The sequence below is a fragment of the Cynoglossus semilaevis genome, chromosome 14 (genome assembly GCF_000523025.1).
Source record: "Cynoglossus semilaevis isolate Cse_v1.0 chromosome 14, Cse_v1.0, whole genome shotgun sequence".
Lineage (NCBI taxonomy): Eukaryota > Metazoa > Chordata > Actinopteri > Pleuronectiformes > Cynoglossidae > Cynoglossus > Cynoglossus semilaevis.
This window is the reverse complement of record NC_024320.1, coordinates 9,670,019-9,695,693: the sequence shown is the minus strand read 5'-3', so window position 1 is coordinate 9,695,693 and position 25,675 is coordinate 9,670,019. Positions and strand designations below refer to the sequence as shown.

General features: G+C 38.3%; 1 protein-coding gene across 1 annotated transcript in view; it reads right to left on the bottom strand.

The window, feature by feature from the left end:
* Nucleotides 1–2,902: 2,902 nt before the first annotated feature.
* Nucleotides 2,903–25,675, bottom strand: part of LOC103389474 (matrix metalloproteinase-17-like) — a 67,292-nt gene continuing 44,519 nt past the window's right edge. Inside the window, exons 5-10 of the mRNA XM_008324890.3 lie at nt 14,343–14,519; nt 13,253–13,355; nt 10,596–10,678; nt 9,285–9,437; nt 8,882–9,139; nt 2,903–5,158 (exon numbers count right to left, since the gene is read on the bottom strand). Of these exons, the coding sequence (XP_008323112.1) occupies nt 4,833–5,158; nt 8,882–9,139; nt 9,285–9,437; nt 10,596–10,678; nt 13,253–13,355; nt 14,343–14,519 (1,100 nt within the window). The 3' untranslated portion in view covers nt 2,903–4,832. The remainder of the gene's footprint in view (nt 5,159–8,881; nt 9,140–9,284; nt 9,438–10,595; nt 10,679–13,252; nt 13,356–14,342; nt 14,520–25,675) is intronic.

Here is a 25,675-nt window from a genome sequence, read left to right as displayed (position 1 = left end):
GTGAATAATTTGTGCTACAAACTCTAAAAAATATTTTATCTGAACATGTCAAAATATCACAAAAAATATATAAAAAAAAATTATTAAAAAAAATTGAATCTGATACTAAGGAAGGCAAGTTTTAGTTCAGTTTCATTTAGACTAACATCAGTGACTTGCTGAGGTTCATATTCACAGGAACATATTTGTCCTGGTGCTTTAATCAAAGGTTGTCTATCAAAATGTAGTTTTCAAATACTTGAATAGTTTCTACTTACTTGCATCGTGTTTCTAAAAAACAAAAACTGAAAACAATTTTTAGCCTTACCTTTACTTAGATGAAGTCTCTCGGTTTCCTTCACCTCAGCATTGTTGACGCTAATGTTTAGTGTCCGTTTTTCATCCACTGCCAAATCGGTCCATGAATTTCCAAAAGTTTTTAAATAAATCTGTCTTTGAATGTGCGTGGCTGATCTCTCATGTTGGCTAAGACTTCTTTGCTAATGTTTCAGTTCAGATTATCCGGAGTTAGTCCAGACGTCATCACTCGATGAGAACAAGAGGTAAGGAAAGCAGTAAAGGAGGTTTCTTACAGGACAGCCACACAGACAGTCTTTTCGTTTGTACCAGTCAGTACAGTTTTAAGAAACGTTTCTGTCTTGAAATACAATCCATAGTCAGCTGGATCAGGCAGAGCTGTTCTTGACCTACTACTGGCTCTCGCTTTGCGCCGACTGTTGATTGCCTGTTGACGCCAGCTGGAGAGCATCTGGCAGTTCACGTACGACCCCTTGAGGTGAGACAGAGTACTGCATATATCTTCTGCTGACTTTTCTCTGCACTTCTTATACGACCAGCAGGAACAAGTATCTCGCACATGCAATAAAGACATTGCACAGATTGTAGAGAGTCCTGCTGTATAACAGATATATCTGTAAAGTTGATATTGGTGATATGTTGAGGAACAGAAACGTTCGTCATGTGACCCAGTTTGTATTGGTCAGATATGGGGTGCTGCTCTCTGATTTTTGCTTAATAAAATGTCAAAAATGTGTGGAGTCATACTGAAAATGCGAAATTCGGCGATTTTAACTTAATAAAATGTCAAAAATGTGTAGTCATACTGAAAATGCATCTTTAACACAGATCATTGGAAAATATCAATATGTATCTGCTTTGACCTGCAGGTGGCCATTTTAATGGCACAGAATGTGAAATTAATGTAAATACAGGAATCTGAGTATTTATTTCGAATAGAATTTTCACAGTGTTTGCATTTTACCCTGATTGTGTGATTTACTAAAACACTTTTTAAAAATTGTGTTTAAAACATATATATATGTGTATCTGTACATTCTTATTTTTTTTAAGATTCTTAATTCTTTTTTCGAGAATTTTCTTTTCTTTCAAGTTTTGCAGTTTCTCCAAAATATTATTTTGTTTTTTCTTCTGTTTTAATGAAATATCTTTTTGTTTACAAATATATTTGATTTAGATTTTTTTCACTAAGCAACAATTTTAGCAAACGTCTCCGATGCCTCATCCTACAATGCTTTTAATCTAAAAGATTTTTTCAAACTCAGGTTTAGCTCTACATTTCACTGCAGCGATGAAACATTCGGGATCATCGGGTGAATTCCAACTTAGCCTGTGGCAAATTCTGACCCCTACAGGTGATTATATCACAGAACGATTGACAGCATCAGTTGCAGCAGGTCATTTTACAGCAGCTTAGTAAACAGTGCGATGTGTTTTATGTCCCCGGGGGTGAAGGGATTTTTAGGGGTTAGAGCAGAACCGGCTCAGAACGACGGTCTACAAAATAACAAGTAAATGTGATTTAAATCTGTAAAACACAAATCTGAAGAGAATTAAAGGCGTGTTGAAGACCTGTGTGTTGGTGAGACGACTCCGGCTCCACTGTCAAAAACTGAATTGTCTTATAATACTGTGTATGAAGTGTTAAAGCTGTAGAAGAGCTCCTCTTATCTCCTGTGTGGATTATATTCTTACAGCTAAATTGCTTTCTTATCTTTGTCACTGTCTCTCTTGAGATGACATTTAATTTTTTTCAGACTCTCTTCATCTGTTTGTCATCTCACTCTGGTTGTTTTTTCCCGTCAGACTCTAACTCTGTTTGTTTTTGTTCTCTCTTCTTCAACACCTTATGTCTGACTTACAGGACCAATGCAGACCATACACCCTTCAGGTCATCTTCATATTATTGTCTTATTATTTTCTGATTCTAAGAACTTGAAGTATAAGCTCATCTCTTAATGCCACAGTTTCTTTCCCTGTTTTTTCCCTAAAATGCCACAAATTTAAAGTATTTATTGGAACAACCTTTTCATCACATCCTGCCACATTTTTTAATACATACACCGCCTGCTGTCGTCACCTGTGAGTGCAGGTGTTTCTGCCCTGGAGCTGAGCATCACACCAGTTAATTAACACCACAGCAGTGAGTGTCATGTGGACAGAAAACTGCTGCTGTCGGCAAATTAGGAACTTTCTCAACTCAGTTTAAAAACAAGGGATTGTAACACAGCATTTCTAAACACTGGGGCAGGGAAAGTTAGTGCTCCTGCCATACAGCAAGCAAACATTCACACCTGACAAATGTGAGTGTCTCCTGACCACCACTGGGATTAGCTCAAGATTAAAGTCTCTATGAAACCAAATCTATTTCAAAATCATGTATGTATATACATATACATGCATAAACACAAGTTTTTGCTTCAATTTGTTAATAAAAAAAAATCACAAAGTGATTTGGGTGGAGACTGCTGCCCCCGTTAATGGATAAGTGGATGGAAATAGCTGGATACATACATACATACATACATATATATATATATATATATATATATATATATATATATATGGTTTACTATATACCACCTGACCATGAAGGCTAAAGTTGTACAGATTTATTCATTTTTTATACAAAAATATCTTACATTAGAAAACACGGCATAAAATATACACAGTCCAATTGGCAATGCGACAAGTGTAGAACCTTTTCTTTAACTCAATTATATGAAGTCTATGTCTTTACAACGAGAATAAATCCAGGCGCCCTGCGGTGAGACACTGGTCTTCAGAAAGAACTGGTCCAACAGTCACAGAAAGGCTCACACAGACCTGATCGAAGCCAAGTAAAAGAAATTAACATCAACTTCTTCAAAGTTCGACACAATAACACAACTGAAGCACAGAAAGAGCAGGGGAATGGTTCTAACCCAGAGGTGAACATAATCAAACCATGACAATGTCGTCATAGTCTGGCTGGGAAATTTAGGCAAAGAAAATGAAGAAAAAAAAAAATCTGCCTACTCATCCGTGAATGTCTGGTCCTGTCACAGTAAGAAGTTTTCACACTGTCTGCAGGTGTCGGAGCCAAGACAGTCAGGTTCTTCACAAGCACTTGAGATGAGTTGGTTCCTAACTTTGTTGAAAAGTGTAGTGGAAATGTATATAGCCTCAGGTCAATTGAAAGGTCAGCAGTAGAAATACTGTCGCCCCAAAAATGAGCTCCGTAATTCTGGATAGATTTCTAATTTCTGGAGCTCACAGCAGGTGTGGAAGGAAACGGTGGGGACTGACAAGTTATGGAATAAAATGATGATTTAGTTTTATGGGTTAAATGCAAAGGACAAATTAGTTCTGTATATATTTCTCTGTGTATGTACAGTGAGCAGTAAACCTTCTTTATTTGGCCGACAATAAACCACTCATCCACAGATTGACGAAACCAACCAAGAACAGGGAAAGGAGCGATTTTGATAAACCTTACCTCTTGATACCCCCAAAGTACCAACAGATACCAGATCTGGATCAGAACAGTCTAGTAATGTGAAGGCTTATCAAAAGCAGTTTTAGGTATCAACATTGGTTTAAAATGATAATTTATTTTTGCTCTATTTTTTGTTTATTTTTGAGGACTGGGTTAAAGACAGTCCTCAGACACCACTGGAACTATATCTGTCTTTAACCTGTCTTTTTACATTACTGCCATATTCTTGGCCTCTGAACTGTTTTTATTTACTACTGAGCATCATGTTTTTACATTTTTTAGACTTTTGACTCGAGCTCCCTGACTTATTGAATGTAAATTTTTAGGCATCTTCTGGGAAAAAAAACGACGTTTTCTGTAACAAATGCTTTAACACTCGCAATTGTCAACAACATTTTTTCTTGCAATTTTATAAACTCTTACCAAAAATGTTAGAATTCCTTTTTGACCAACCTCAACAGTCTGGATTATTTTCTTTAATGTTTTTGCTAAATTGTCTTTAAAAAATCTGTTTGGCGGTAATTGAAAACTTCTACAGAACATTTCATCACATAGAAGGCCTTTTGTTCAAACCATAAATAAAAAAATGTTGTTTTCTTCCTCAGTGGTAAACGACACTAACAAAGTGTTATTCACTTCTTTTGTGTTGTTACAGACGCAAAAAAATCCACTGTGAAAATAGAACCACCTCTTTATGTCAGATAACAGCGGAGGTTAAGTGTTATAATATGTTTAATCTCTAACTACAATAGTTTTAGTTGAATAAAGAGCAGCCGTCAGTGTGTGTAGGCATCTCGTTGACCTTTGCCCTTTGATGAGCAATAATCAATACTGTTTTCCTGGCAAGGAAAAAGCAGTTTGACCAAAACTGTGTTAATCCTTGTGAGTGGGCTGTAGCCTGGGGGCTTGGATGGATGGAAGGGGAGGGGGAGATCTATCATCAGAGGCATGATAAATAAATATCAAATGATATAGAATAAAAAGAACCAGAAAGACTATATTCCACTTGTTAGTTTGGCTCAGTGCCCACTGGCCCCCCTGCTCCCACACTATGACATCATAGCAGTTCAGAGTGGAGGGCCAGCCGGAGCGTCCAGAGAGGGGGCAGCAGCCACAGTGGCGATGGCGATGGGCGAGCGCCCAGAGGTGAAGCGGTGTCGGAGGTGCAGGAGCAAACTTCGTACCCGTTCTCCGCGTGGTCGGGGTGAAGGTGAACGTTGACCCTCGTCTCTGTTATTTTGAGCTCTGTGTCTGGAGAGTCTGACTGCATCTCCGTGCACAGGAGCCAGTCTTTGGCGATGAGGCGGGGGTATCCTGGCTCCACCTCCATGCCACTGCCAGGTACTCGCCAGTACTCCTTACCCTTGAAGAAGTAGGAGGAGCCTACACGGAGAAGAGTGGAGGGAGAGAATGGTCTTATCATGGTGTCTGCACGGTTTTTGAAATAAAAAAAATAAAAAATCTCTTAGTTGTAAATTAGTTTGGTAATTTAATCAAAATTGAATTGCATTAAATGTTAATGGGTATTAAGCTATTTGGTAACAGTTTATAGATATGAGGTAATTCCTCAGATAATTTTCAGTAAATCCACTAAAATCTGTCTTAAAAATTTTTGTTTGGTTGTAAGTTTTACCCATTTCTTTCACTAGCACCATAGTATTTTGGTTATTTTTTATTTATTTTTACTTATTTGTACCTTCCTTAATCATAGTTTGTATTGTTGTAAAAAAAGAATCATACCAAAAAACGAAAATGAATGAATAAGGAGGAGAATCAGTCAGTCCCAGCAGTCATCAGCAGGGGGCGTAAAGACACCCTGGACAGGGCTCCCAGTCATTCACAGAGACACGACAAGCAACCATTCACACCCACATTTCATTTTCAGTTCTCAGAGCGTAATTATATTTAATTCTTAGCTTTCTCTCTGTAACCTTCTTGCTGCGCATGCAAGCGCATGAACCTCTCCTCCACCATGTGGCCCAAATGAAATATTCTGTTCAGGGATGAACAGAATTAGGAATAACCAAATCATGTTGTTTACACTGTGTTCTGTGGTATTGATATTAGGAACAGTATTATCTTCACACTCATCTCAAATAACTGAGCAGCAACACGTGCCACACTCTGGGTCTTAATTTCGTGAACCACTGATCCAGAGAAGAACCTGTATTTGTTTAGCATATTTACACTGCTGCTGCTATTTTTTTAACCCCGCCGGTTTGAAGTTCATTATATTTCCTAATGTATTTCCCATTCTCTGATAATAGGAACAAAAAAAAAAAAGTAAAAATAAATGAACCAAAAATAGATAAACAATGAAAAATCAAACAAAAATGACACAAAACAATATACTGTAGCTTAATGTTAGCAAAAAAATAATGCCAGAAATATGTGAATGTGATTCATGTAGTGTTCGAAATGATATAATAACTTAACAAATAAAGGCAACAGTACCTCAGCACGAACATATTCTGCTACTTTTATCCAAATAATATGATTCCTTGATGTGTAAATGAAATGTTATTTCAAGGCCAAAACCAAATAACAGTGACTTTAAATCAGAGTAAAACAAATGCTTAGAAGAGCAAATAAATCCAATTCGGCAATGAGTTTGAGCCATAAAACAAACAATGCACAATAAGTTAGCCAAACATACACTAAAGGTTAGCCAAACGTACACTAAGGGTTAGCCAAACATACACTAAGGGTTAGCCAAACGTACACTAAGGGTTAGCCAAACATACACTAAGGGTTAGCCAAACATGCACTAAAGGTTAGCAAAACATACACTAAAGGTTAGCTAAACGTACACTAAAGGTTAGCCAAACATGCACTCAAGGTTAGCCAAACGTACACTAAAAGTTAGCTAGTTGTACACTGAAGGTTAGCCAAACACACACTAAAGGTTAGCCAACCATACAGTGAGGTTTAGCCAGACATACAGTTAAAGGTTACCAGATCTAAAAAAAAAGAAGAAAATTTCCACATGAATAAAAAATATAAAAATTGTACGTTGGAAAGATAAAGCTAGGAATAATTTTAATAATGATTAAAAAAAGCACCAAAATAGTGTTGTTCAAAAAATCTGGACTAAAATGTTATTGAGGAAAACATCTTATAAATATACATGAATTTGTTAAGTAAATTAAAATTATTTATAAATGAATTAATAACATTATAAATAAAATTATAATTTATAATTAAAATAAATAATTTAAATATTATTTATAAAACATAAATAAATAAACTGTTACATAAACAATTTCATCTGACAAATGTTTCATGTTTTTTCCAACCAGAATCAGTTTCTTTTTGTATTCTTTGTATAAATATATATGTGGAAACAGTGGAGTGGATCCTGCGACTAGCTCACTACACAAACAGCTTCATGTGTAATGTGTGTCTGCTCAATAAGTAGAAGGATAAAATTCATGCCTGAGGAATTCCATTTCCCTCTTCATGACTACGAGCCTGAACTTCCTGTGTGTAGTCAGCGGCTAAGATTAGCAGCACAATAACTCCCTTTATGTCTTCTTCTCTCCACAGCCACAGCTCACACTTGTCTCCCTGTGATTTCTCTACTAGCCCTCAGGACGTCAGGACATCCATCCTTCATCATCTTCACTTCGTCACCATCCTTTCTCCTCAGGTGCTCTCCAGATTCACCATGTCTTATCTTCTCCTCTGTTTCACAGAGGTATGTCAGACTCTCTTCTCCCTGCTTCCTGCTGTCGCACCCATCTTTGGCCCTCCCTCCATTCCGTCTTTCTCCAAGTTGATCTTGACAATAAAGGAGTAGGAACCAGCTTTGATGTGACTCCAGTTCCCAGGCTCTGTGTGTAGTTTTTCCAAGGTTTTACTCCTTGCAGGCTCTGTGGTGATTATAGTCCAGGGTGAAGCAGAGTTTAAGACCCATCCTGACACACACACACACACTTTTACATTCACATCCACAATAACACACACACACACACACGTGGAAACAAACATCAAAGAGGTGGGAGCAGGACCTCTGAGTGTACAAGCAGAGACGACAGAAGACCGACCATGGAACGCCTGACGGGGAAAGCGCTTCCTTGTATTCACTTGCTGCGGGGGGGATTAGGAACATCCTGGCTCCCACTGGTCGTCAGCTCCTGAATCAGGATCCAGCAGGAGTTCTTTTAAAGTGTATTTTTAAAAGCTTCAGATCTCCTTCACACCTGGTGTCAACATTAACAACTGACCTGGAGCCTTTTTCAGTGACGTCACTGTTTTTTGTTTTGATTAATCTTATTCTAAAACCACAAATAAACACTGGCAGCTGCTGAGGTTTTTTTTCACAGGTGTGAAATAAAAAACTAAGGGTGGTACACAAAAACAGTCCCCCTGGTGGTTTAGCCATGTTTAGACCAGCCCCTGGTCATGTCCTTCCTCCTTTAACCTTACCAACAATCTCTTCCTATAGTTTCACAGGAAAATTGAATACACCTGCTATATTCAATTACTTTTTCCACTAACAAGGAAAAAGTATTTTCTCTTAAAAGTCGGTAGGTTCACAAGCAAATTGTCGAGGCCTTCCTGGTCAACTTCAGAGGTAACACAGCTGCTTAGTAATCGGACTAGGGTAAGTTACTCTTTAGGGTATATTGGAATAAACTTGCTATTAAGGGAACATGTTACATTGCGCTAGCAGTTATGTTTTGAGCACATTATGTGGCACTAAAGTTTAGAAAAACTGTTGTATTAAAGGGAAATCTAAGGAATGGATCTACAGTCAAGAACTTAGTGATTTTACAAATCAGAAAAGAGTTTGACACAATTTTACTAAAAAACTAAAGTAGATGACACAGAGCACCCCCCTCTTTCTTACTCTTTACTCTCTCGGTAATCCTTAGATGTGCACCCTCTCTGCCTTGCCTGCGCCTGTTTGCTTTATTCAAACTCTGGGGCTTCTTATTTTGTGGGAGACTCCTTTGAGGAGTTTCTGATCAAATATTTGCTGAGGAATTATAAAAATATTCTTCAGAATACCAGGTTACAAATCAGTTCGGCCTAACTACTTGGGAACTACTAGGAATGCTTCAATCTGATATTTGGGATCGTTCTTTTTTTGATTACACTCACCATCCGACCACCTCATGGCGTCGTCCAGCTGTGACGGCAGCCCCTTCCACAGCGTGCTGTCTTTAGGGTACCCCTGGTCCATGTGTCTCAGATGGTCGTCGTAGCGCCAGTACTGGTTGTCCTTGAAGAAGTAAGTTTTGTCGTTGTGTAACCAAACAAAAGCTGCGTCCACTCCCTCCGAGGGTAAACCAAAGTCAGTGATTTGACGAGGGTAACCCTCCTCCACGATGTTGTCTTTAAAGACCCAGTACTTCAGACCTGGGGAAGGGGGATTCAGAACATTGGTCTCACCCTCTACATTTTTATGACTCAGAAATGTTGGAGCCCTTCAGATGAGGCGTTTGAATGAATAATGTGAATAATGAATAAAATAAATAAAATTAAGAAACTACTCCAAATGTACCTTTGAAAAAAACTATTTTGTGGTCACCAGGCCTCTCATACACAGCGTCCACGCTGTCCAGATTTTTTGGGAGGCCCCTCCAGAAACGGTGGATCTGTGCTGGCCGCAGAGACACCAGGTGCTTCTCCCGAGTTAGCCTCCAAAAATACTTTCCTGTAGGCAAAAGACATTGGAGATGTGTTTAACATATGTTTAAAAATGGCACTGAAACATTTTCACTGAAACATGGTCAGCCTTATCACAGACTGGTAAACAGAGTACACGTGCCCCTCCCACTCATTCCTCCAGCAGCAGGGGCTGTGAATGATGTTCAAATGGCTCCTCACCAGGCGTTACACTTCTTGCCAAAAACAGATATTGGGCTTTTTTGAACTTGAAATTTAAAATCATTTGTCAAAAAAAAAAGAGACAAAGACCTCGGAGCCAACAGTTGATCACAACATTAAACAGACCCTAAGAGGCTGCTTTCACTAGATTATATAACACCTGAGCTGTGGGGCTGTACACTTCTGACAAGAAAAACAAAAAAATATAAATCACAATATTTTGACTTATGAATTACAACATTTGGGTCTCCTGGTCCTGAGTGGATGCTTCACACGCCCTCACCCCTTCCTTCTTACTGTTTAACTTTAAGTAGCTGCCTGGAGCAATTAAAAAGAACAGAAAAATGAAAACACAAGCAGACGGCAGCAGATGAACACACCATCATACACTTGGTCCAATTAAAATGGCATATTATATACGTATTACATTAGTACTACACTCTACTTATGATGTCTTTATGGAGAATCAATGGCATGGAAATGACAAAGTGACAGCTTTATATCTTTGAAGTCAAGTCTTATTCAGTGGATACAACAGTCAGAGAATCTTTAACTTATTATTTTGTTCAGACTTTTCTATAAACTGCTGCTAAAAAGCTCCATAAATCTTCAACGCCACATCATTCGATTGAAATGAAAAACTAAATGGTTTGTAAAAAATACTGTTAAGTTCTGCACCGTTGAACACACTCCACTGAGGGTTTGTGGGTGTGCTTTTTGTTCTCAGGGTGAGGTTTTTGGGTGATGTCTCCAGAGGATAGACTTTAAAAGTCTGATGTAGCGCCTGGCCTCCTGTCTTTTAGAAGTTCAACTGCCTCAGTTGGCTACATCCACCCCTGGCCCGCTTTTCTTCATCCTCACCGTCTTCTTCTTTTACCATCACATTCACTCTATTTTACTTCCCCTAGTTTCAGATCTTTTTTTTTTTTTCCCACGATGCTTCGCAGCTCTGTGCCTGTCTTCCACCCCCCCTGAGCCGTGGTACCTTTGAAAAAGAAAGCCTCTCCTCGTATCTGGGCCACTGCATCAAAGTGACTGGAGCATCTGTCTGGGGCGTCCAGAGCCAGCCTGGGAGACAGAAGAAAGGTTGAAAAAAAGGTAACTCCTAAGGTCCTAAATTGGACTGTGACCACGGTGTAGAATCTTCACAATGCTGTTACTTAACATACAGAGACATTAAAGTCACATATGAAAATAAAAAGAATACAGACACATTTTCTGAATTTTAACAGTAATGTATTGTTGGGCTTAAATAGAAAAATTACAGTTATGAATAATTACAATTATTTTGAGGCACTTTGTATCATTATAAGATCATTATAATATTGTTATAGGTTTTATAGAGTATTTTTCTACATAGCCATTTAACTCTTGACATTGTGGCTAACAATGTCATGTCTTTCCTAACATTGAGCTATTTCTTTTCGTTTTCAATTGGGCTGTCAAGATTTTTGCCTAACCGTTACTTATTCTTAGGATGTCTTTGTTTTTTTGTTTTTATTTCTGCTCTATATTCATTAGCAACGCTAATGTGCTACAATTTTAGCTAACATGCTCTCTCTTTCGAAATATAATCTTTTTTTTGGAAAACGGCATTGGCAAATTTAGCTGTTTTGCTATTTCTGGGTCATCTTATAGTGTACACAGAACTTTAATTGATTTAAATTAGAGATAAGATTTAGCTAACACACAATGTCTTGTTTCATTTATAATCTGCTTTTGAGAACAACATTTTATTAAAAGTCAAGAAATAGGTGCCAGTTATGGCTTAGGCATTTAGCTTAGGCTATCATTAGGTCAAGTTCTCCCCAGTTTTTGACAAAATTTGTCTCAAAAAATGTGCTGTATCGCTGTGCTGAACCCAGAGGAAAGTGAAGGGGGGTCCTTAACCAATGTGGGAGTTCCATTCCCAAGGTGCAATGCAACTGGAGTTTTGCCGTAAGTTGTAGCTCACATACTGTACATAAGTACCTGTGTGACTCACATACACTAACACAGGAGAGTTAAACCTGAGAGCCATTATGAAGGGGATAAAAGTCCTCGAAAAACAACACAAACAAAAGAGATCAAATGTAGCACAATCCAATGTATGGTGAACAAACAGTGAATGTAAACAACGTCTTTCGCCTACAGTGCCTTGCTGTACATTGGAAAATTGGAGCAAGACTTTCATTAAAAAATTATGGCAGATGGTGACGTAACCACAAGGACGTTGTAAACCAAGACCTCCTGTAATGTTCTTTTAAATATAAATATAGAATACAGTAGCATTAAAAGTCTAAAACATGTTTTTAAGAACCGTTCACCTTACTGACCCAAGATGACAACATCATCTGCACCGCCTGATTTCCTATGAACTAAAAACCAGGCTTTTCAAACACCAAGGTGTGTGTGTGTGTGTGCACACATTCGTTCCCTCGATTTATGACTGATTTAAAGCAGGATGGGACCAGACTGCCAATGATGACTCCATTAGCACCGTGAAGCCGTGAGAGCATGGGAGCCTGCCAGTCTTTATGTTAGCAACAAAGGTATCTATTCAGAGCTCTATTAACACTACTCTACTGCTTAGCGGTTAGCGTCGCTACTTTTGTCAGAGCTAATCCAGCTTTTTCACACATCACCACCTGATGGAGTCAATGGGAAATGACTAATGAAGTCAGACCAAGTGTGAATCATGGGAATAAGAGATGGTTTAAAAAAAAAAAATTCCATCACTGCCTGATGTGGCAGCTGCAGTGAAAATGTCGCTTCAGTGTATTGTTTCCTGAAGGAAATCTGAGAATGAAGACATTTTTGCCAAGTGTTAATAGACCTCCTGGGTCTTATAATCTGTGTCTGTGTGTTTATGTAAATTCAAAATACATGAATGGAGAAAATTAAGGGTGGAAAAAAAAAGAAAGAAAAAATAAAACTACAGGCTAATAGCCGGCCTTATCACCCTAGGGAATTAGCTAATTAGACGGGCAGACTGCAAAAGTCTGAGTTAATTTGCACTGTTGGCACCTCGTAATTTCATATCAAGGTCCAAATAAACTCTCTCTTCGAACAGAAATAGTTACTTTGCCTGCCTTTATTTATTTGATTGCGTTGTTTTGCATTGTTTTTCCTTAGAAAAAAAATAAGAAATAAGAAAACTAAAACTATCATGACATAATTAGGCTGATGTACAGGGAACGATCAGGAAAAATAGAATCCCGTCTATAAACAGATCCATTACAGTTTCCTCTGCAATAAATAGCAGCTGTGTGAGAGCTATTAAAATTTCACTGATCTTATGGATGCTGCTAAACTTTTAATGCCAGTTTTGCTGCATTTTTATGACCGTCGTGCCTAATTACTAAATATATGTGAAGGAGCAGAATTAACAGCAGATTTATGGAGCAGCAATGTGCTCTAATGAGATGCAAACAGCTGTGGAGGAAGATTATTGGGACAAGAATTCACCGACGGATGCGGTTTATATTTAACATCATAATGTGATATTTACAATGCATTTAATGTAGTTTGGAACACATTTTATTTGACCCTGCAGCCCAGTAAATTATAAATCCCTGCGCAAATAAGATACTTTTCAATAAATACCCAATGTGTCTTGGTTGTGTTTGACGGATGCTGTCCATCTGGGGATCATTTACTCACAGGAAGGTGGATCTGTTTTCAGGGAGGTCCAACAAGACGGGAGGCTCAGCAGTCTGAGAGGAGCTGATTGGTCGGTTTGTGTGGGACACTGAGTCTCTGACACCTGGAATGACAATGACATGAGACTTCAGTAAATTTACCGACTGTTGATATCATTCTGACAAACAGGTATGGAAACAATAACAAATATGTTAAATAAATAAATAAATAAAGTTATTTACATGTTAACAGATACAGTAAGTCGTTCCAGGGTTGTTGATGAGGTGTTTAGGTTTAGTTGGGATTAAAGTTACTTTGCTTTCAAAGTAGTAATAGTAGTAGTAAAAATTACGTTCATGGTATTTAGTTGAGACAAAATAAAAAACACAAAAAAGCTTTACTTTTAAATGAAATACTCAATTAGCTTCATTGTTAAAAGGAAACTAGAATGGCCACTTATTTAGCCACACATATTTAGCTGCGTAATGATAGTAAACTGAGGCTAGTTTTTATACAATCTGCTCAATTACTGTTCTCCACCACTAGTGGCCCCCACAAACTGTGAAACAGCTTCACATCAGTGACAGTGATGAACAGACACAGGAAAGTCTGGAAAAGAAAGTTTAAAGCTAAGCACTATCATTTCAATTTGCACTTTGGGATGATAAAAATTCAAATAGTTTATGTGGTATTACAGGACACTGAGGTTTGATACTTTCTCCAATAATGTCTGCAGCTCACGTATTTACCAATCATTGTTCATATACTTGTCATTCTCTATGCTGTCCTGGATACAGGACGTGAAAAGGTCGACTGTCACAATGAAGTGAACTCCATCCATGGTTTTAATAAATTCAATACCTGGCTACACATATTAGAAGACCTTGGCCTCATAAATATTCTCTACTGCAGCCAGTTTCCAGTGGGAAAAAAACAGAGCTTCCAGCGACATGTGTGGAAACATGAATGTGTGTTTCTACTGAACTGAAGAGACACTGAGGATAATGGTAAAAAGGAAACGGAAATAATGGGAGAAATAATAGATCCTACATGTAAATTCCTGTGACTACATTCACATATAGATGTGTATGTGGTGCAGGTCCCGTCGTACCGTACAGCTGCCAGACTCGGACCTTGTCTTCATAGGGCAGGTCGTATTTCAGAGGGTCTCCTACAGGACCCTGGTAATACGGTCTCATAATGGACTCCATGGCTGAGGTGTGGACCAAGCCGATGGCGTGGCCAAACTCATGGACTGCAACAGCAAACAGATCCATTCCATTGGATTCTGAGGAAGACCAAAAAAAAAAAACTATTAAGGCAGAGATCAATGAATTCTTACAGCACTGTTTATGTTTTATTTAAAATATGGAATAATCTGCTTATTTGATAGATGAGAATGCTCACACCAGAAACACAGGCGATGATACCATACACTTTATTTAACGTTTTTATTGGTAGGAAATAAAATAAAAATCAGCTTTTTAAGAGCAGCTGCCGTAGTACCTCTGGGCACATGATTTATTCATTGTTCTCACTTTAACAACAGACACGTACTGTAGTGACCTTGGCTAAAGTAAACAGCAAATGTTAAAAACATTACCCGCTCCACTGCAGCCTAAGACGGACAATAAATCCCAGGTAACCATAAAGCCATGAGTCAGAGTTTAACTGAGAATGACTGATGTGTTCAATCAGTCATCAATGTTTTTATTTGTAAAATTGCACTAAATAAAAACTGCTTCATGTATGTATGAGGACGAGAGAGTGTGAAGATTATGAGGGGAGGAAAAGGTTGAGAGCAATAAAGGAGTTTAAAACAAGTTACTGCAGTTGTGTTTCAACAAAAGTTCTCCACAGCTCTGAAGCATCTGCCCGGTCCAGGGCTTTGCACTATTTTAACACATCACATATAATTTGGCAAAACCCAGACATTGCGTTGTCAGGTTTTCAATATTAGAGGAAAAACCAATAACGATTCTTACAGAAATTACATAATTCGCCACCACTGATATTATGACTTCCCTATCAAAAAGCAGTTGGCCGGTGACAGTATTTCGGAGACAATAATTTATAGCTTTATTCTTTATTCAGTTGTGTTTATCTTTTTTGTTAGATCTAACTATTTTCATTGGTGTCTTGTATGAACCTGTACAAGAAATACCGTTGAAAAAGTTTGGATTTGCAATCATCCAGGGTCCAGGAACAGATTAATCAATTTTATAGTGATTCCTATGGGGAAAATTGTTTTAGTTTTCAAACTTTTTGGTTCACGAAAGGTCTTCAGGGGCGAATTAAGTTAAAAAACTGAGGTTCCTCTGTATCTAGGAGAATTACCAAGAACTAGTACAAAAAAAAGAAAAAAAAACTGTGCTCAATGTAAACTATAGGTACATATAAATATAAACAGTTTAAAGTGACAGTTTCTTAGCAAAGATGTTTAAGTAACTGAATGTAAACAGAAATACATAAATAATAGAAATAATAGGACCATAAGAATAAGAATAATTAGCAGCAGCGTTTGAAATATTGCAGAGGCTCAGTTTAGTTTAGGGGTGAGGGTTCAGTTGAAGGATGGGTTAGGGTTAGACATTAGGGTGAGGTTTGGGTTATGGTAGGACTACTGTAAAATTTAGCTTAGCTTAGTTAATTTTAGCTAATCTTAAGTACGATAAATATTGGGTAACAAGTCCTTACAAAAATAACAGGGACATTTCCATGTTTTGCTCATTTCTATCTAAATGATTACAAATAAAAGAATAGGGTCCACTTTGAAAAACAGTATATTCATGTGCCATTAGTGATCCCTAAGCCTTACGTTTTGATAAACCCATGTTACTTTGAAATGCTTAATGTTTATGTTCGTGATCTATCGGTGGATTACACTCTCTAACCTCTCAGCTCTACGGTAAGTGTCAGCTCTTAAATGAGCCAGTGAAAATCCTGTGTTCAGGTATTTCATTCTCTTTCTCCAACCCATCTGCTTATGATGCAAATTAAAGACCTGACAGACAGACAGCATCGTCAGAGGCTTTGAGCGCTGTTAGGCATGTGGTGTGTTGAGATAACTGCACTAAACTGCCTGAGTCCATGGGCTGTCAATCAAACCTGGAGAGTCTAAGGACACCTAAAGAGCCTGCAGGCTCATAAAACACATTTCCACTCCTTTTTCAGGTGGAGAAAAAAAGTTAAATTAAAGGGGAAACACAGTCACCAGTTCCTCGTCTAGTCTGGTTTCTGCCAACTAAAACAAAAGCCGGAGCTTTGAGATTTCGATTTGTCTACGATCTGGCACGTCCAGTCAGACTAGCCTTGAGTTCCTCAGTGGCTAAGCTGGAGTCAGGATTCAGTTAACCTTACGTGGTTCTAATCCATGCTTGCAGTGGCCACCTGAGGTACGGAGAACGCAAATGCCAAGTCTAATCTGCAGGAGCACATGGTGCAGGGAGGAGTGTTGAACAAAAGGAAGGAGAGAGAATGAGTGAGAAGAGAGCACGCACCGTGTCATCGTTTTTACACTCCATATGAGGCAGACAAAATCTGACGTTACGCCTGCAGACAGAGTTGGAGCAGAGAGAATCGAGTGGATTAGACTGTATTGGCTTAAGACGGCAGACGCTGAAGGAAATGGAGTCAAATTATAAAGCTTACCAGACTATTTTGTGTTTTGGGTTTAACATTTGTCATGCTGGATCCACCCGTGTGTTACCAAAAGTCCATTGTGTTAGACTAAGGTGAAAGCTACTATTAACGGCACTTTCTTGTAGACAGAAAATGAATAAAACGATTTTAGTAAGTTTTACTACTGGAGCACATTTACCTTCAAGGTATGAATCATTGTTTTCATTACCTTCGAGTATTTTCTGATGTCAGAAGAGGGTTGTCATACTTGAACCATATTATTTTTCACCAGCAGATAATATAGGGGTATATAATAATAAAGGGGTCCTCAGTTTACAACGTCCTCGACCTACATCACTTCACAGTCACGCTAATATAAATATATTATGACCGTCTTCATAAGTCTTCTGCTATATGCAGAAGACGTCTTTGTTTACATTCGCCACTACATTGGATTGTGCTACATTTGCTTTCTTGTGTTTTGCTTTCTTTAGCCCTTCAATTACGGCTACCAAATAGGCTTGTCACAATTTCAGAATTTCAGTAGTTGATACCAGTAATATACTGTGATACTGTGAAGATTCCTACTTTTGTAGTATCACGATAAAAAAATAAAATAAAAAAATCCGAACCAGTGTTCTTTAAATGCAAAACTCTTTTTTTTTGTAGCTTTTTGTATAGAATTTAACTTGTAGTACCAGCTGCTAAAAAGAAAACTGTACATTCAAAGTATATAAAGTATACAAAAAACAAATACAATACTGTGTTTATAAATATATTCATAACAACAATGGTCAACTATTTACATTCAAAAAACAACAGCAATGATGTGGAGCCCTCAAGTATATAAATAATAAAATATCGTTTAGATAATAATATGCTAAAATATAAGAAAAACAACTATCAACTATTTTACACATAAAACAAACATTCTCTGATGTTTGGCTGTTAGTGTTTGACTCTCCTCCTATTTTAGTTAAAATAACATAAGCTTACAGAAAGATAGAATTTCATAATGCCACGTTACATGTCGGCATTGTTACATTATTATATTCCTATATTAAGTATGAAACACCCAGTGGAAATGAAACAGCTTCAGTAGTGTGTAGTGTCAGTTTATGTTTTTTTTCTGTTGGGATTTCATACAAACTGCATATAAAAGTAAAAGAGTTTTATGGTCATTGTGATACAGCACACCGCTCCACACAGTGAGATGTGACCTCTGCTTTTAACCCGTCACCTGAGTGAACGGGGGGGCAGTCCACTTCCTTAACCACCAAGACACCACTGGCCTGTAAGGGAGAGTTTTCGGTGTACAGTTAAAGACAGGAACGTCTCATGTTCGCAGCAACAGAATAATGTCTGGAACTGAGGGGACAGGAAGAATCCTGCTGTGTTCTAATCTGGACAGCATCCTGAGACTTGGTCAAAGAGCCTGAAGGTTGGCATTGAGGAGTGTAAATTTAATAAAATTCATTCAATTTCCTTTCCATTAGGGAGGCCTGTTAACTCAACAGCCTAAATTACAAGAAAATAATTCAGTGTTTCCTCTGATAACCTAAATTGTATTTAATGAGATCAAACCAATTTGATGACTTTTCTCCTGAAACTGCACATAGTACATTAAGGAAGTGTGAGCAGATCACACTGGTAAGTTTCTGTTTCTCAACAATCAGATTAACTGGGAGAAGGTTTGGCCATGAATTTAACATCCACCGATGGCACATTTTACAGTTACTACTACTGTAGTAAATCATGAGAAATCTGTGAGTGCAAAGGCCAAATATTGATGCTGATGCTTGCTGTTCATAACCACTGAGCCCTTAGGCTGTACAGCAGGAGAACCCATCATTCCACAGTAATTCACACAACTATACATTAGATGATGGCTCGATCCGATACTCAGCGTCAGTATCAATCTGATATTGGTTAAATTTCAGGGCTGAACATATATATATATAAAAATCAACTATAGCTCATTTGCACACTCACCCGCTCCTCAATTCATGTGTATTACCCTATCCACCTCGAGATGGGGGTTCAATTCCAAATTTAGTCATTTGGTTGCAGAGTCATAAAAACTGCTCCAGGTTTTGCCCCCACATGTACACAAAAACCTCAACCTTCTAATCCACATTCCTTTTACCATCCCACAAAGTCCCTCATATGTTTATTTCCCACTCGATGCCGTCTATTCAGTGCAGCGCTCCTCCATAAGAAAACAGACAAATTCCTGGATCTCACATGCATTCTCGCCATGTCGATGACGTGACAACGTCAGGTAAACAATCGTGCAAAATTCTCTAAATGGGACCCTGAGTGAATAGTAAAGCCCTTCACTGTTAACAAAAATCGCATTTGCTGTCCTTTAATTCATTTAACTCAATGTTTCCCAAAGACTGGGTCGTGCCCCTCAGGTGGGTCGCGCATTAACTAATTCAGTCGATTCAGGATTGATCGTGTGAACGGTATTAGATTCTGTCACAATTTTGTTACAGATGAGAATGGAATTTTGTTCCACTCCGTTACCATGGTTATCCTTAACGCAACACATATACAAAAAATGTTTTGTGCATGCACATATTTGTACTAAAGGTCATTTATGAAATAGTTCAGTATGATTACCTGATCGGTCAAAGCCTAAATATTTATATAAAACTTCAGTGCTAGATGTGGTTAGTACAAGATTTGGCCATTTTCCATAAAATGTTATACTTACAAATGCCTTTGGCTTAAAGGGGGCACAATATATAGTAAAGTACCTGAAAACTAAATATATCTTTAGTTCATCTAAAGTGAGACAAAATATTAGATTGGAAACAAATTTCCAGTTCTGTTCCCAAAACACGGCCAGAAAAATAAAAATTTCATCTCCCCCTCCTCCGCAGATCAAATACATATATTTGTCTAAGAAGTGACCACTGGAGACAACATGTCCACTCTGTGGAACATCCGCTTCTCCAGGCTCCAGCAGTTTTAGTCCAAGCTCATTAACAACCTCTTCCAATCCACATCATCTGAACCTACGAGAACATGGAGCCAAAAACCATCCAGGGAGACAATCAGCTTCTTTCTACGACTGTAGTCTGAATCTCATCTTCTCTGGAGATTCGACTTTTTCTCCCGCTCACATTGTTATGCTGAGTAGAATTTTATTTGGTAATGATCACAGCTTTAAGCAGAGGTTCTTTATTACTGTTTTTCCTGTATTTAAGTGGCACAGGAGAGGTTTATTTAGACACATTGTGTCCCATAACATAATAAGGTCAGTGAGTGTTGAATTGAATAATGGGAGAGAAAAACCCTCACATGGAACATAATTAGACAATCCTGTGGTAGTGGCTGCCTTTGGAATTTGATTTAATTTACCATTGTTACACAGATACAATTACTCGCAGAAGTGTTCTATTATTATTTCTACTGTGTTCTCTAATTCTCTCTTACTTTGTGTTTCCAGGTCTGTAATGACACTAATGTGGATAAAATGAAATAAAGCATTTTCTCCCATTGTTTATATAATAAACAACATCAAGATCAGAGTTTGGGCTGAAAACATTGGCAGTTGAGTTTAGTTCTATTAGAATGACTAAATGTAATGTGAAACCAAAAGCCGAATACGAACAAAACCCCAAAGCCTGAAAAGGCACATACTAGCCAAAAATAAGACATATCATAATGCATGTCTTGTCAGCAAACAATTTTAAAAAAGCTCATATTGCTAAATTAAAACCATTTAACCCTTCATACAACTTTGAATAGCTTAAAGTCCAGATAGTTAAAAATGCCCCAACAAAACAAAGACAGTACTGCAGTAGCCCAAAGGCTAACTTGCTAATATTCTGATATTTCTAACCAAAAAACAAAAAAGGTCATAAGACTTATTCAATTAACAAAGGCGCTTTACAAATGTAGCTAGGTTACTGTCATTTTAGTGTCAAATTATGAATATAATGTTATCACTTTAATCAAAAACATTCAGAAAGCAGCTCATTTTTTAAAGATCCTAGCATAGTTACAAGCACGTCGCTTTACCCCCAAAACTGGGGTAGATGTCCCGTGACTACGATTGCAGCATATTTGGCGAAACCCAGGCATTGTGTTACGGGGTTTCTTTATCTGAGGGGGAAAACATGATTGAGTCTCACAGATATAACATAATAATGCTAATATCCGGTGGATAATATCGGTTGGCCAATTATCAGACACCCCTACTTTACATGACATGCCGTAAACGGGGAAACTATCGCCTCGGTAATGGCGCCCCATGGCATGCTGGAGGAGAAAAGAGGGTATTGGGTTACTATTGGTATCGGCAGATACCCCAAGTTGCAGTATGGTATCAGACATTAAAAGGTTGTATCCAGCCATTCTTTGTTAAGAGATAGTGCTTCTAATTGGAGTAGAAATGTAAACTGTTCACTTTCATACCAAGACAACAACTCAAATGCACAAGATCAACGAGTTAAGCTACGTACAATGAAAAGTTAGCTTTACAATTAGCCACACATTTTAGTCAAGGACTAAATTGACAGAGGAAAGAATAAAAAATACAAACTAGCTCAACGATGCTTGTTGTTTTATTTGTAACTATCAGTTTTCAGAGGCAGATTGCTGTCATGGTGATAATGAGTAGAGACAATCTGCTGCCTGTCAGAGAATAAAGCACTTCCAGAGATCTGCTCAAATTTAACCTCAGTGAGATTCCAAACTCTCCCAGCTCCTAATGGACCTCACATTCATCAATCACGCAGCAGGAGTAAAGCACTCCACTAAGTAGGCTGCCTAATATTCCACCATTCAACATCATCATACACAATAAAACATGGCCTCTGCCAACATAGAATTTCAGGATCCTGCTGAGAACAATGTGCTGGGAGATGTGTGTATGGAATTAGCCGAGGCAATTAGTCAGCATCGGATATGCGCGGTGATAAGGAAGGTTTTTCTGAAGAAGATTACAGAACTCCTGCTATCTGTGGAAATGCCGGCGTTAACGTCGTACCTTCCGGGCTGACCAAACAAAGTTTACATCTTCTCAAGAGGATTAAACAGGCTTTAAGAAAATACAACACATAACATTGTAATCTGGCCAGGACTTAACAACGTCTCACAGGCAGAGAGATACACAGGGGCAGATACTGACATCAGCGAAACAATGCCTGAGAGACGAGCTGATGCTGAGACTGTGGAGCAGGAGGAGGATGCTGCAGCTGAGATAGCAGCAAGGTGAAGCAACCAGAGTGTGACATGAAGAAATTAGGAGTTGTTCAATTAACGTTTCTCTTCATGTGTCTGTCCTACGCCTCAGTGTGTCAGTGTGTGTGTGGATAAAAGAAATAAAAAATAAATGGCTAAACAGAACAGAGAGAATGTCCTGAGGTGAGGCTGAGAAGATTCCATCAGGTCACTGCTTATGGTGATAAGAGACATTTGAGAAGAGATTTGTCTTCAAAACAGAATCTAAATGGTAAAAAAAACAGCCTGAGTTTTTTTAAATGTATGAAATAGACAAAAAATATTTCACATCTGAGAGCATTTATCACAATGATTAGGTAGTTCAAAAGGAAGATCCACAGTCCATGTGCAGTCAAAGACCTGAACCATATTCCATTTAAGAAATTGTCAAATTAGCATTTTTAACTAGGACTGTCCTGATGCCATTTTTTCCAATCGATGTAAGTAGGAATATTTTTATGCGTGTACTCCGTTTTTCAACCCTCCAAATTAAAATTTTAAACCAAACCAGAATAAAAACATAATAAAATCATTATTATTTTCACCTAGTTTCGATGTAGCACCATTTGGATCTTTTTTTTCTTTTCCTAAAACTCAAAGGACATTTTAACTTTTGGGCCTCTTTTAATGTTTATTCATCTTCCTCATATTCTTTGTAACTTGACGAAATTCAAACATTTTATTGCAACCAGAAGAAGAAATATAAACGGAATAAAAAAAAAAATCCATGAAGATCAATACTCTTTCATATTAGTTTCAATTGCAAACTAAATTGGACTGAACCTCAGCAGCACTGGACCTCACTGTAGCTCAGTAATAATGGCTAAAGGGACAGTCTGCTGAAACACACCACACAAACGTACACCACACCATACCTTCAATCGTCACCTCCTTCAATCAAATTTCTATCTACGCAGCTGTTGGTTGAGATCCCTAGTTAACACTAGAACCTGCTGTGTGTGTGTGTGCGTGTGTGTGTGTGTGCTGCAGCCCTGTCAGAGGTCTATTGTAGCAGATGGGTCTGTCCTCAGCCATATGGTTCACAGCCCCGACAGAACCAAACAAAAGAAGGGAGATGCAGGCAGGTCCTAAACCCATCACTGATTCACCAGCTGGGACTGACCCACCCATACACACACACACACACACACACACGCACACACACACACACACACACACACACTGAACTGTAATCCAAAACATGTGCTCCAATGCCACACGGCCTCTGGACTCCCTCTGAACTCTCATTGGTCAAAAACAATCCCTGAAGTATTGACCATTATCTGTGATTGTATGTGTTTATATTATTAAATTATATGAAATGCTCTTTCCTTTTTGGAATAAATCAATAAAATTGATTATTTGGTTATTGGTTATTTTATTAGAATCTTTTTGAATGACTGAAATACTTACCAAATAATGACTTATTTTCAGAGATAATGTGCTGCTGCGGCATTGTACATTTATTTTGGCTCATAAATTTCAGTTTTGGCAGTTTTGGGATATGGAAACCTTCTCCCTCCTCACTTCCCTGAGATAGAGTTGTGGTTACAAACAGACACAGAGCTGCCAAGTCACCCAGACTCCTCGAAAGAAATAGGAGGTGTCACTGAGAACCAGGAGAGGAGTTATGGCACCTCCACTTATCACAAACTTTTTGGCACCATTTTCTTTCACAGTGTGAATCCCGATCTGGCCAAAAGTCAAAACGATTAATTTTGTCCCGCTTGGGTTCTATTTTCAGTTCCACAGGAAGAAAAAAATAAGTACAGACATCAGTCACAGTTGAGGAGCATTTAAAATCGGAGAGAAGGCCAAAATGCTAACTACATTCCTCATACCTGTCATAATTGAGGCTGAGACTGAGAAGCTATTTGTCAGTCTCTCACAGCAAGACTGGTCTCCTCAGCACTGGGTCACAATGCTGAAAAAAAGTCATTTGTTTTGTTGTCAGTTTTAAACCAAATCATTCATTTAAACGACAATATTCATCAGAGAACCACATCAGGAACTTTCCATTCCCAATTCAAATATCCATCAACATAAGGATGAAACCTTGGACTGAGCAGTGAAAGTATGTTGTTTGGACGTTAGCAAGCAAATCCCTTGATAAAATAAATACTGTAGAGTTCCTCAGAACCTAAAAATACTTCCCACCCTCTCGGCTTTTTTTTCAAAAATCTGTTTAAAAAACACAACACAGCTCAACACAAATTTATCAAAGCTGTGACTCAGAGACAGGTATAAATATGTTCTACTTATTCAAATCACTTCTTCTGACTTCTGACATCTATTGGTTAAAAGACTGGACTCATAACTGTAGGGTTACCATTTTAAATCCTGCTTCAGGGACAACTCAGGCCTCTGAAGAATCTATAGTTATGCTTGAGTATAATTCATTTTTTTTACTTGTTTGAATTTGCGTGCAGAACGTGGGATTCTGGGGCTATTTAAACATATATGCATATGTATGTGGGGCGTGGTATGGTAATTCAGCATGCACGCTCAAATCCAGGTTGACTGGGATGTTGATTGGGATTCCTGCGTTTGGACACTTTGATACATATACATTTTTCTGTGCATACGCCATTATCTGGATTTTTGCGTACGCCATGTTTCACGATGAAAGTCTTTGTACGTACATGGGGCCCCTGGTGTACCTACCCCTACCCCTGGTGTAGTGGGCAAGCACCAAAACCACTGACTGAGTGTCATTGGTCATAATCACTTGGGTACATTTTCTACCTTGTCTCTTAGCAAACAAACACATTTGAAAACAAATGTTTGAATTCAGTTTCTGGTTCTTGGACTAAACTAGTGGTTCTTTATTATTTTCTGTCATGCCTCTCCTTGGGGACAGACATTTTTTCACGCCAGACCCACACCCCCATGAACTGAAATACAATTGAGAACCCGATAACATGTACATTTTTATCTGTACAAACCACTGTATGAGTTGCTGCCCCCTAGTGACTGGAAGCTTGTTATCATTCAAGCATTACAGCAGTGGTACACTTATGTCCAGTGTGATATATTCCATTGGAAGCCCCTCACGCCCCCCAGGGGTGGACCACCCCACTATTTTAGAAGTACTGGACTAAACTAAGATACAATATCTTTCTACCACGGTACCACAACTCCCTTAAGCATGACATTTTAGCAGACACCCGAAGCAAACCATAATATAAAATAACTAAACTACCATGAGATGTCAAATACCATCAGCATATCAAGAAAATCGTTGGAATTCAATTTCACTTAATTACACACTGGACTTGACAGCTGGATGAAGGAGGGGGCGGGCGTCACTTTTATAAGAGCTTGTTGCATCATTACAAAAGACATGGATTGCTTCCAAGGTTAGAACATGAGCCGTCATGCAAAAAGCATGACAGAGGTTTCAGTCCCATCACGTCTGCCTTTTCTTTCTTGCTATTCGCCCTGCTTCTCCATTATATCCATCCATCTTTCAGGACAGCAGGGATGAGTGTGAGAAGTGACTGAGCAGAAGAGTGAGGGATGACTGAAGTTAAGTCCTCCACCTCCACAGGAAAGAAGGAAGGATAAAGAAAACAAAGGCAAAGGGAA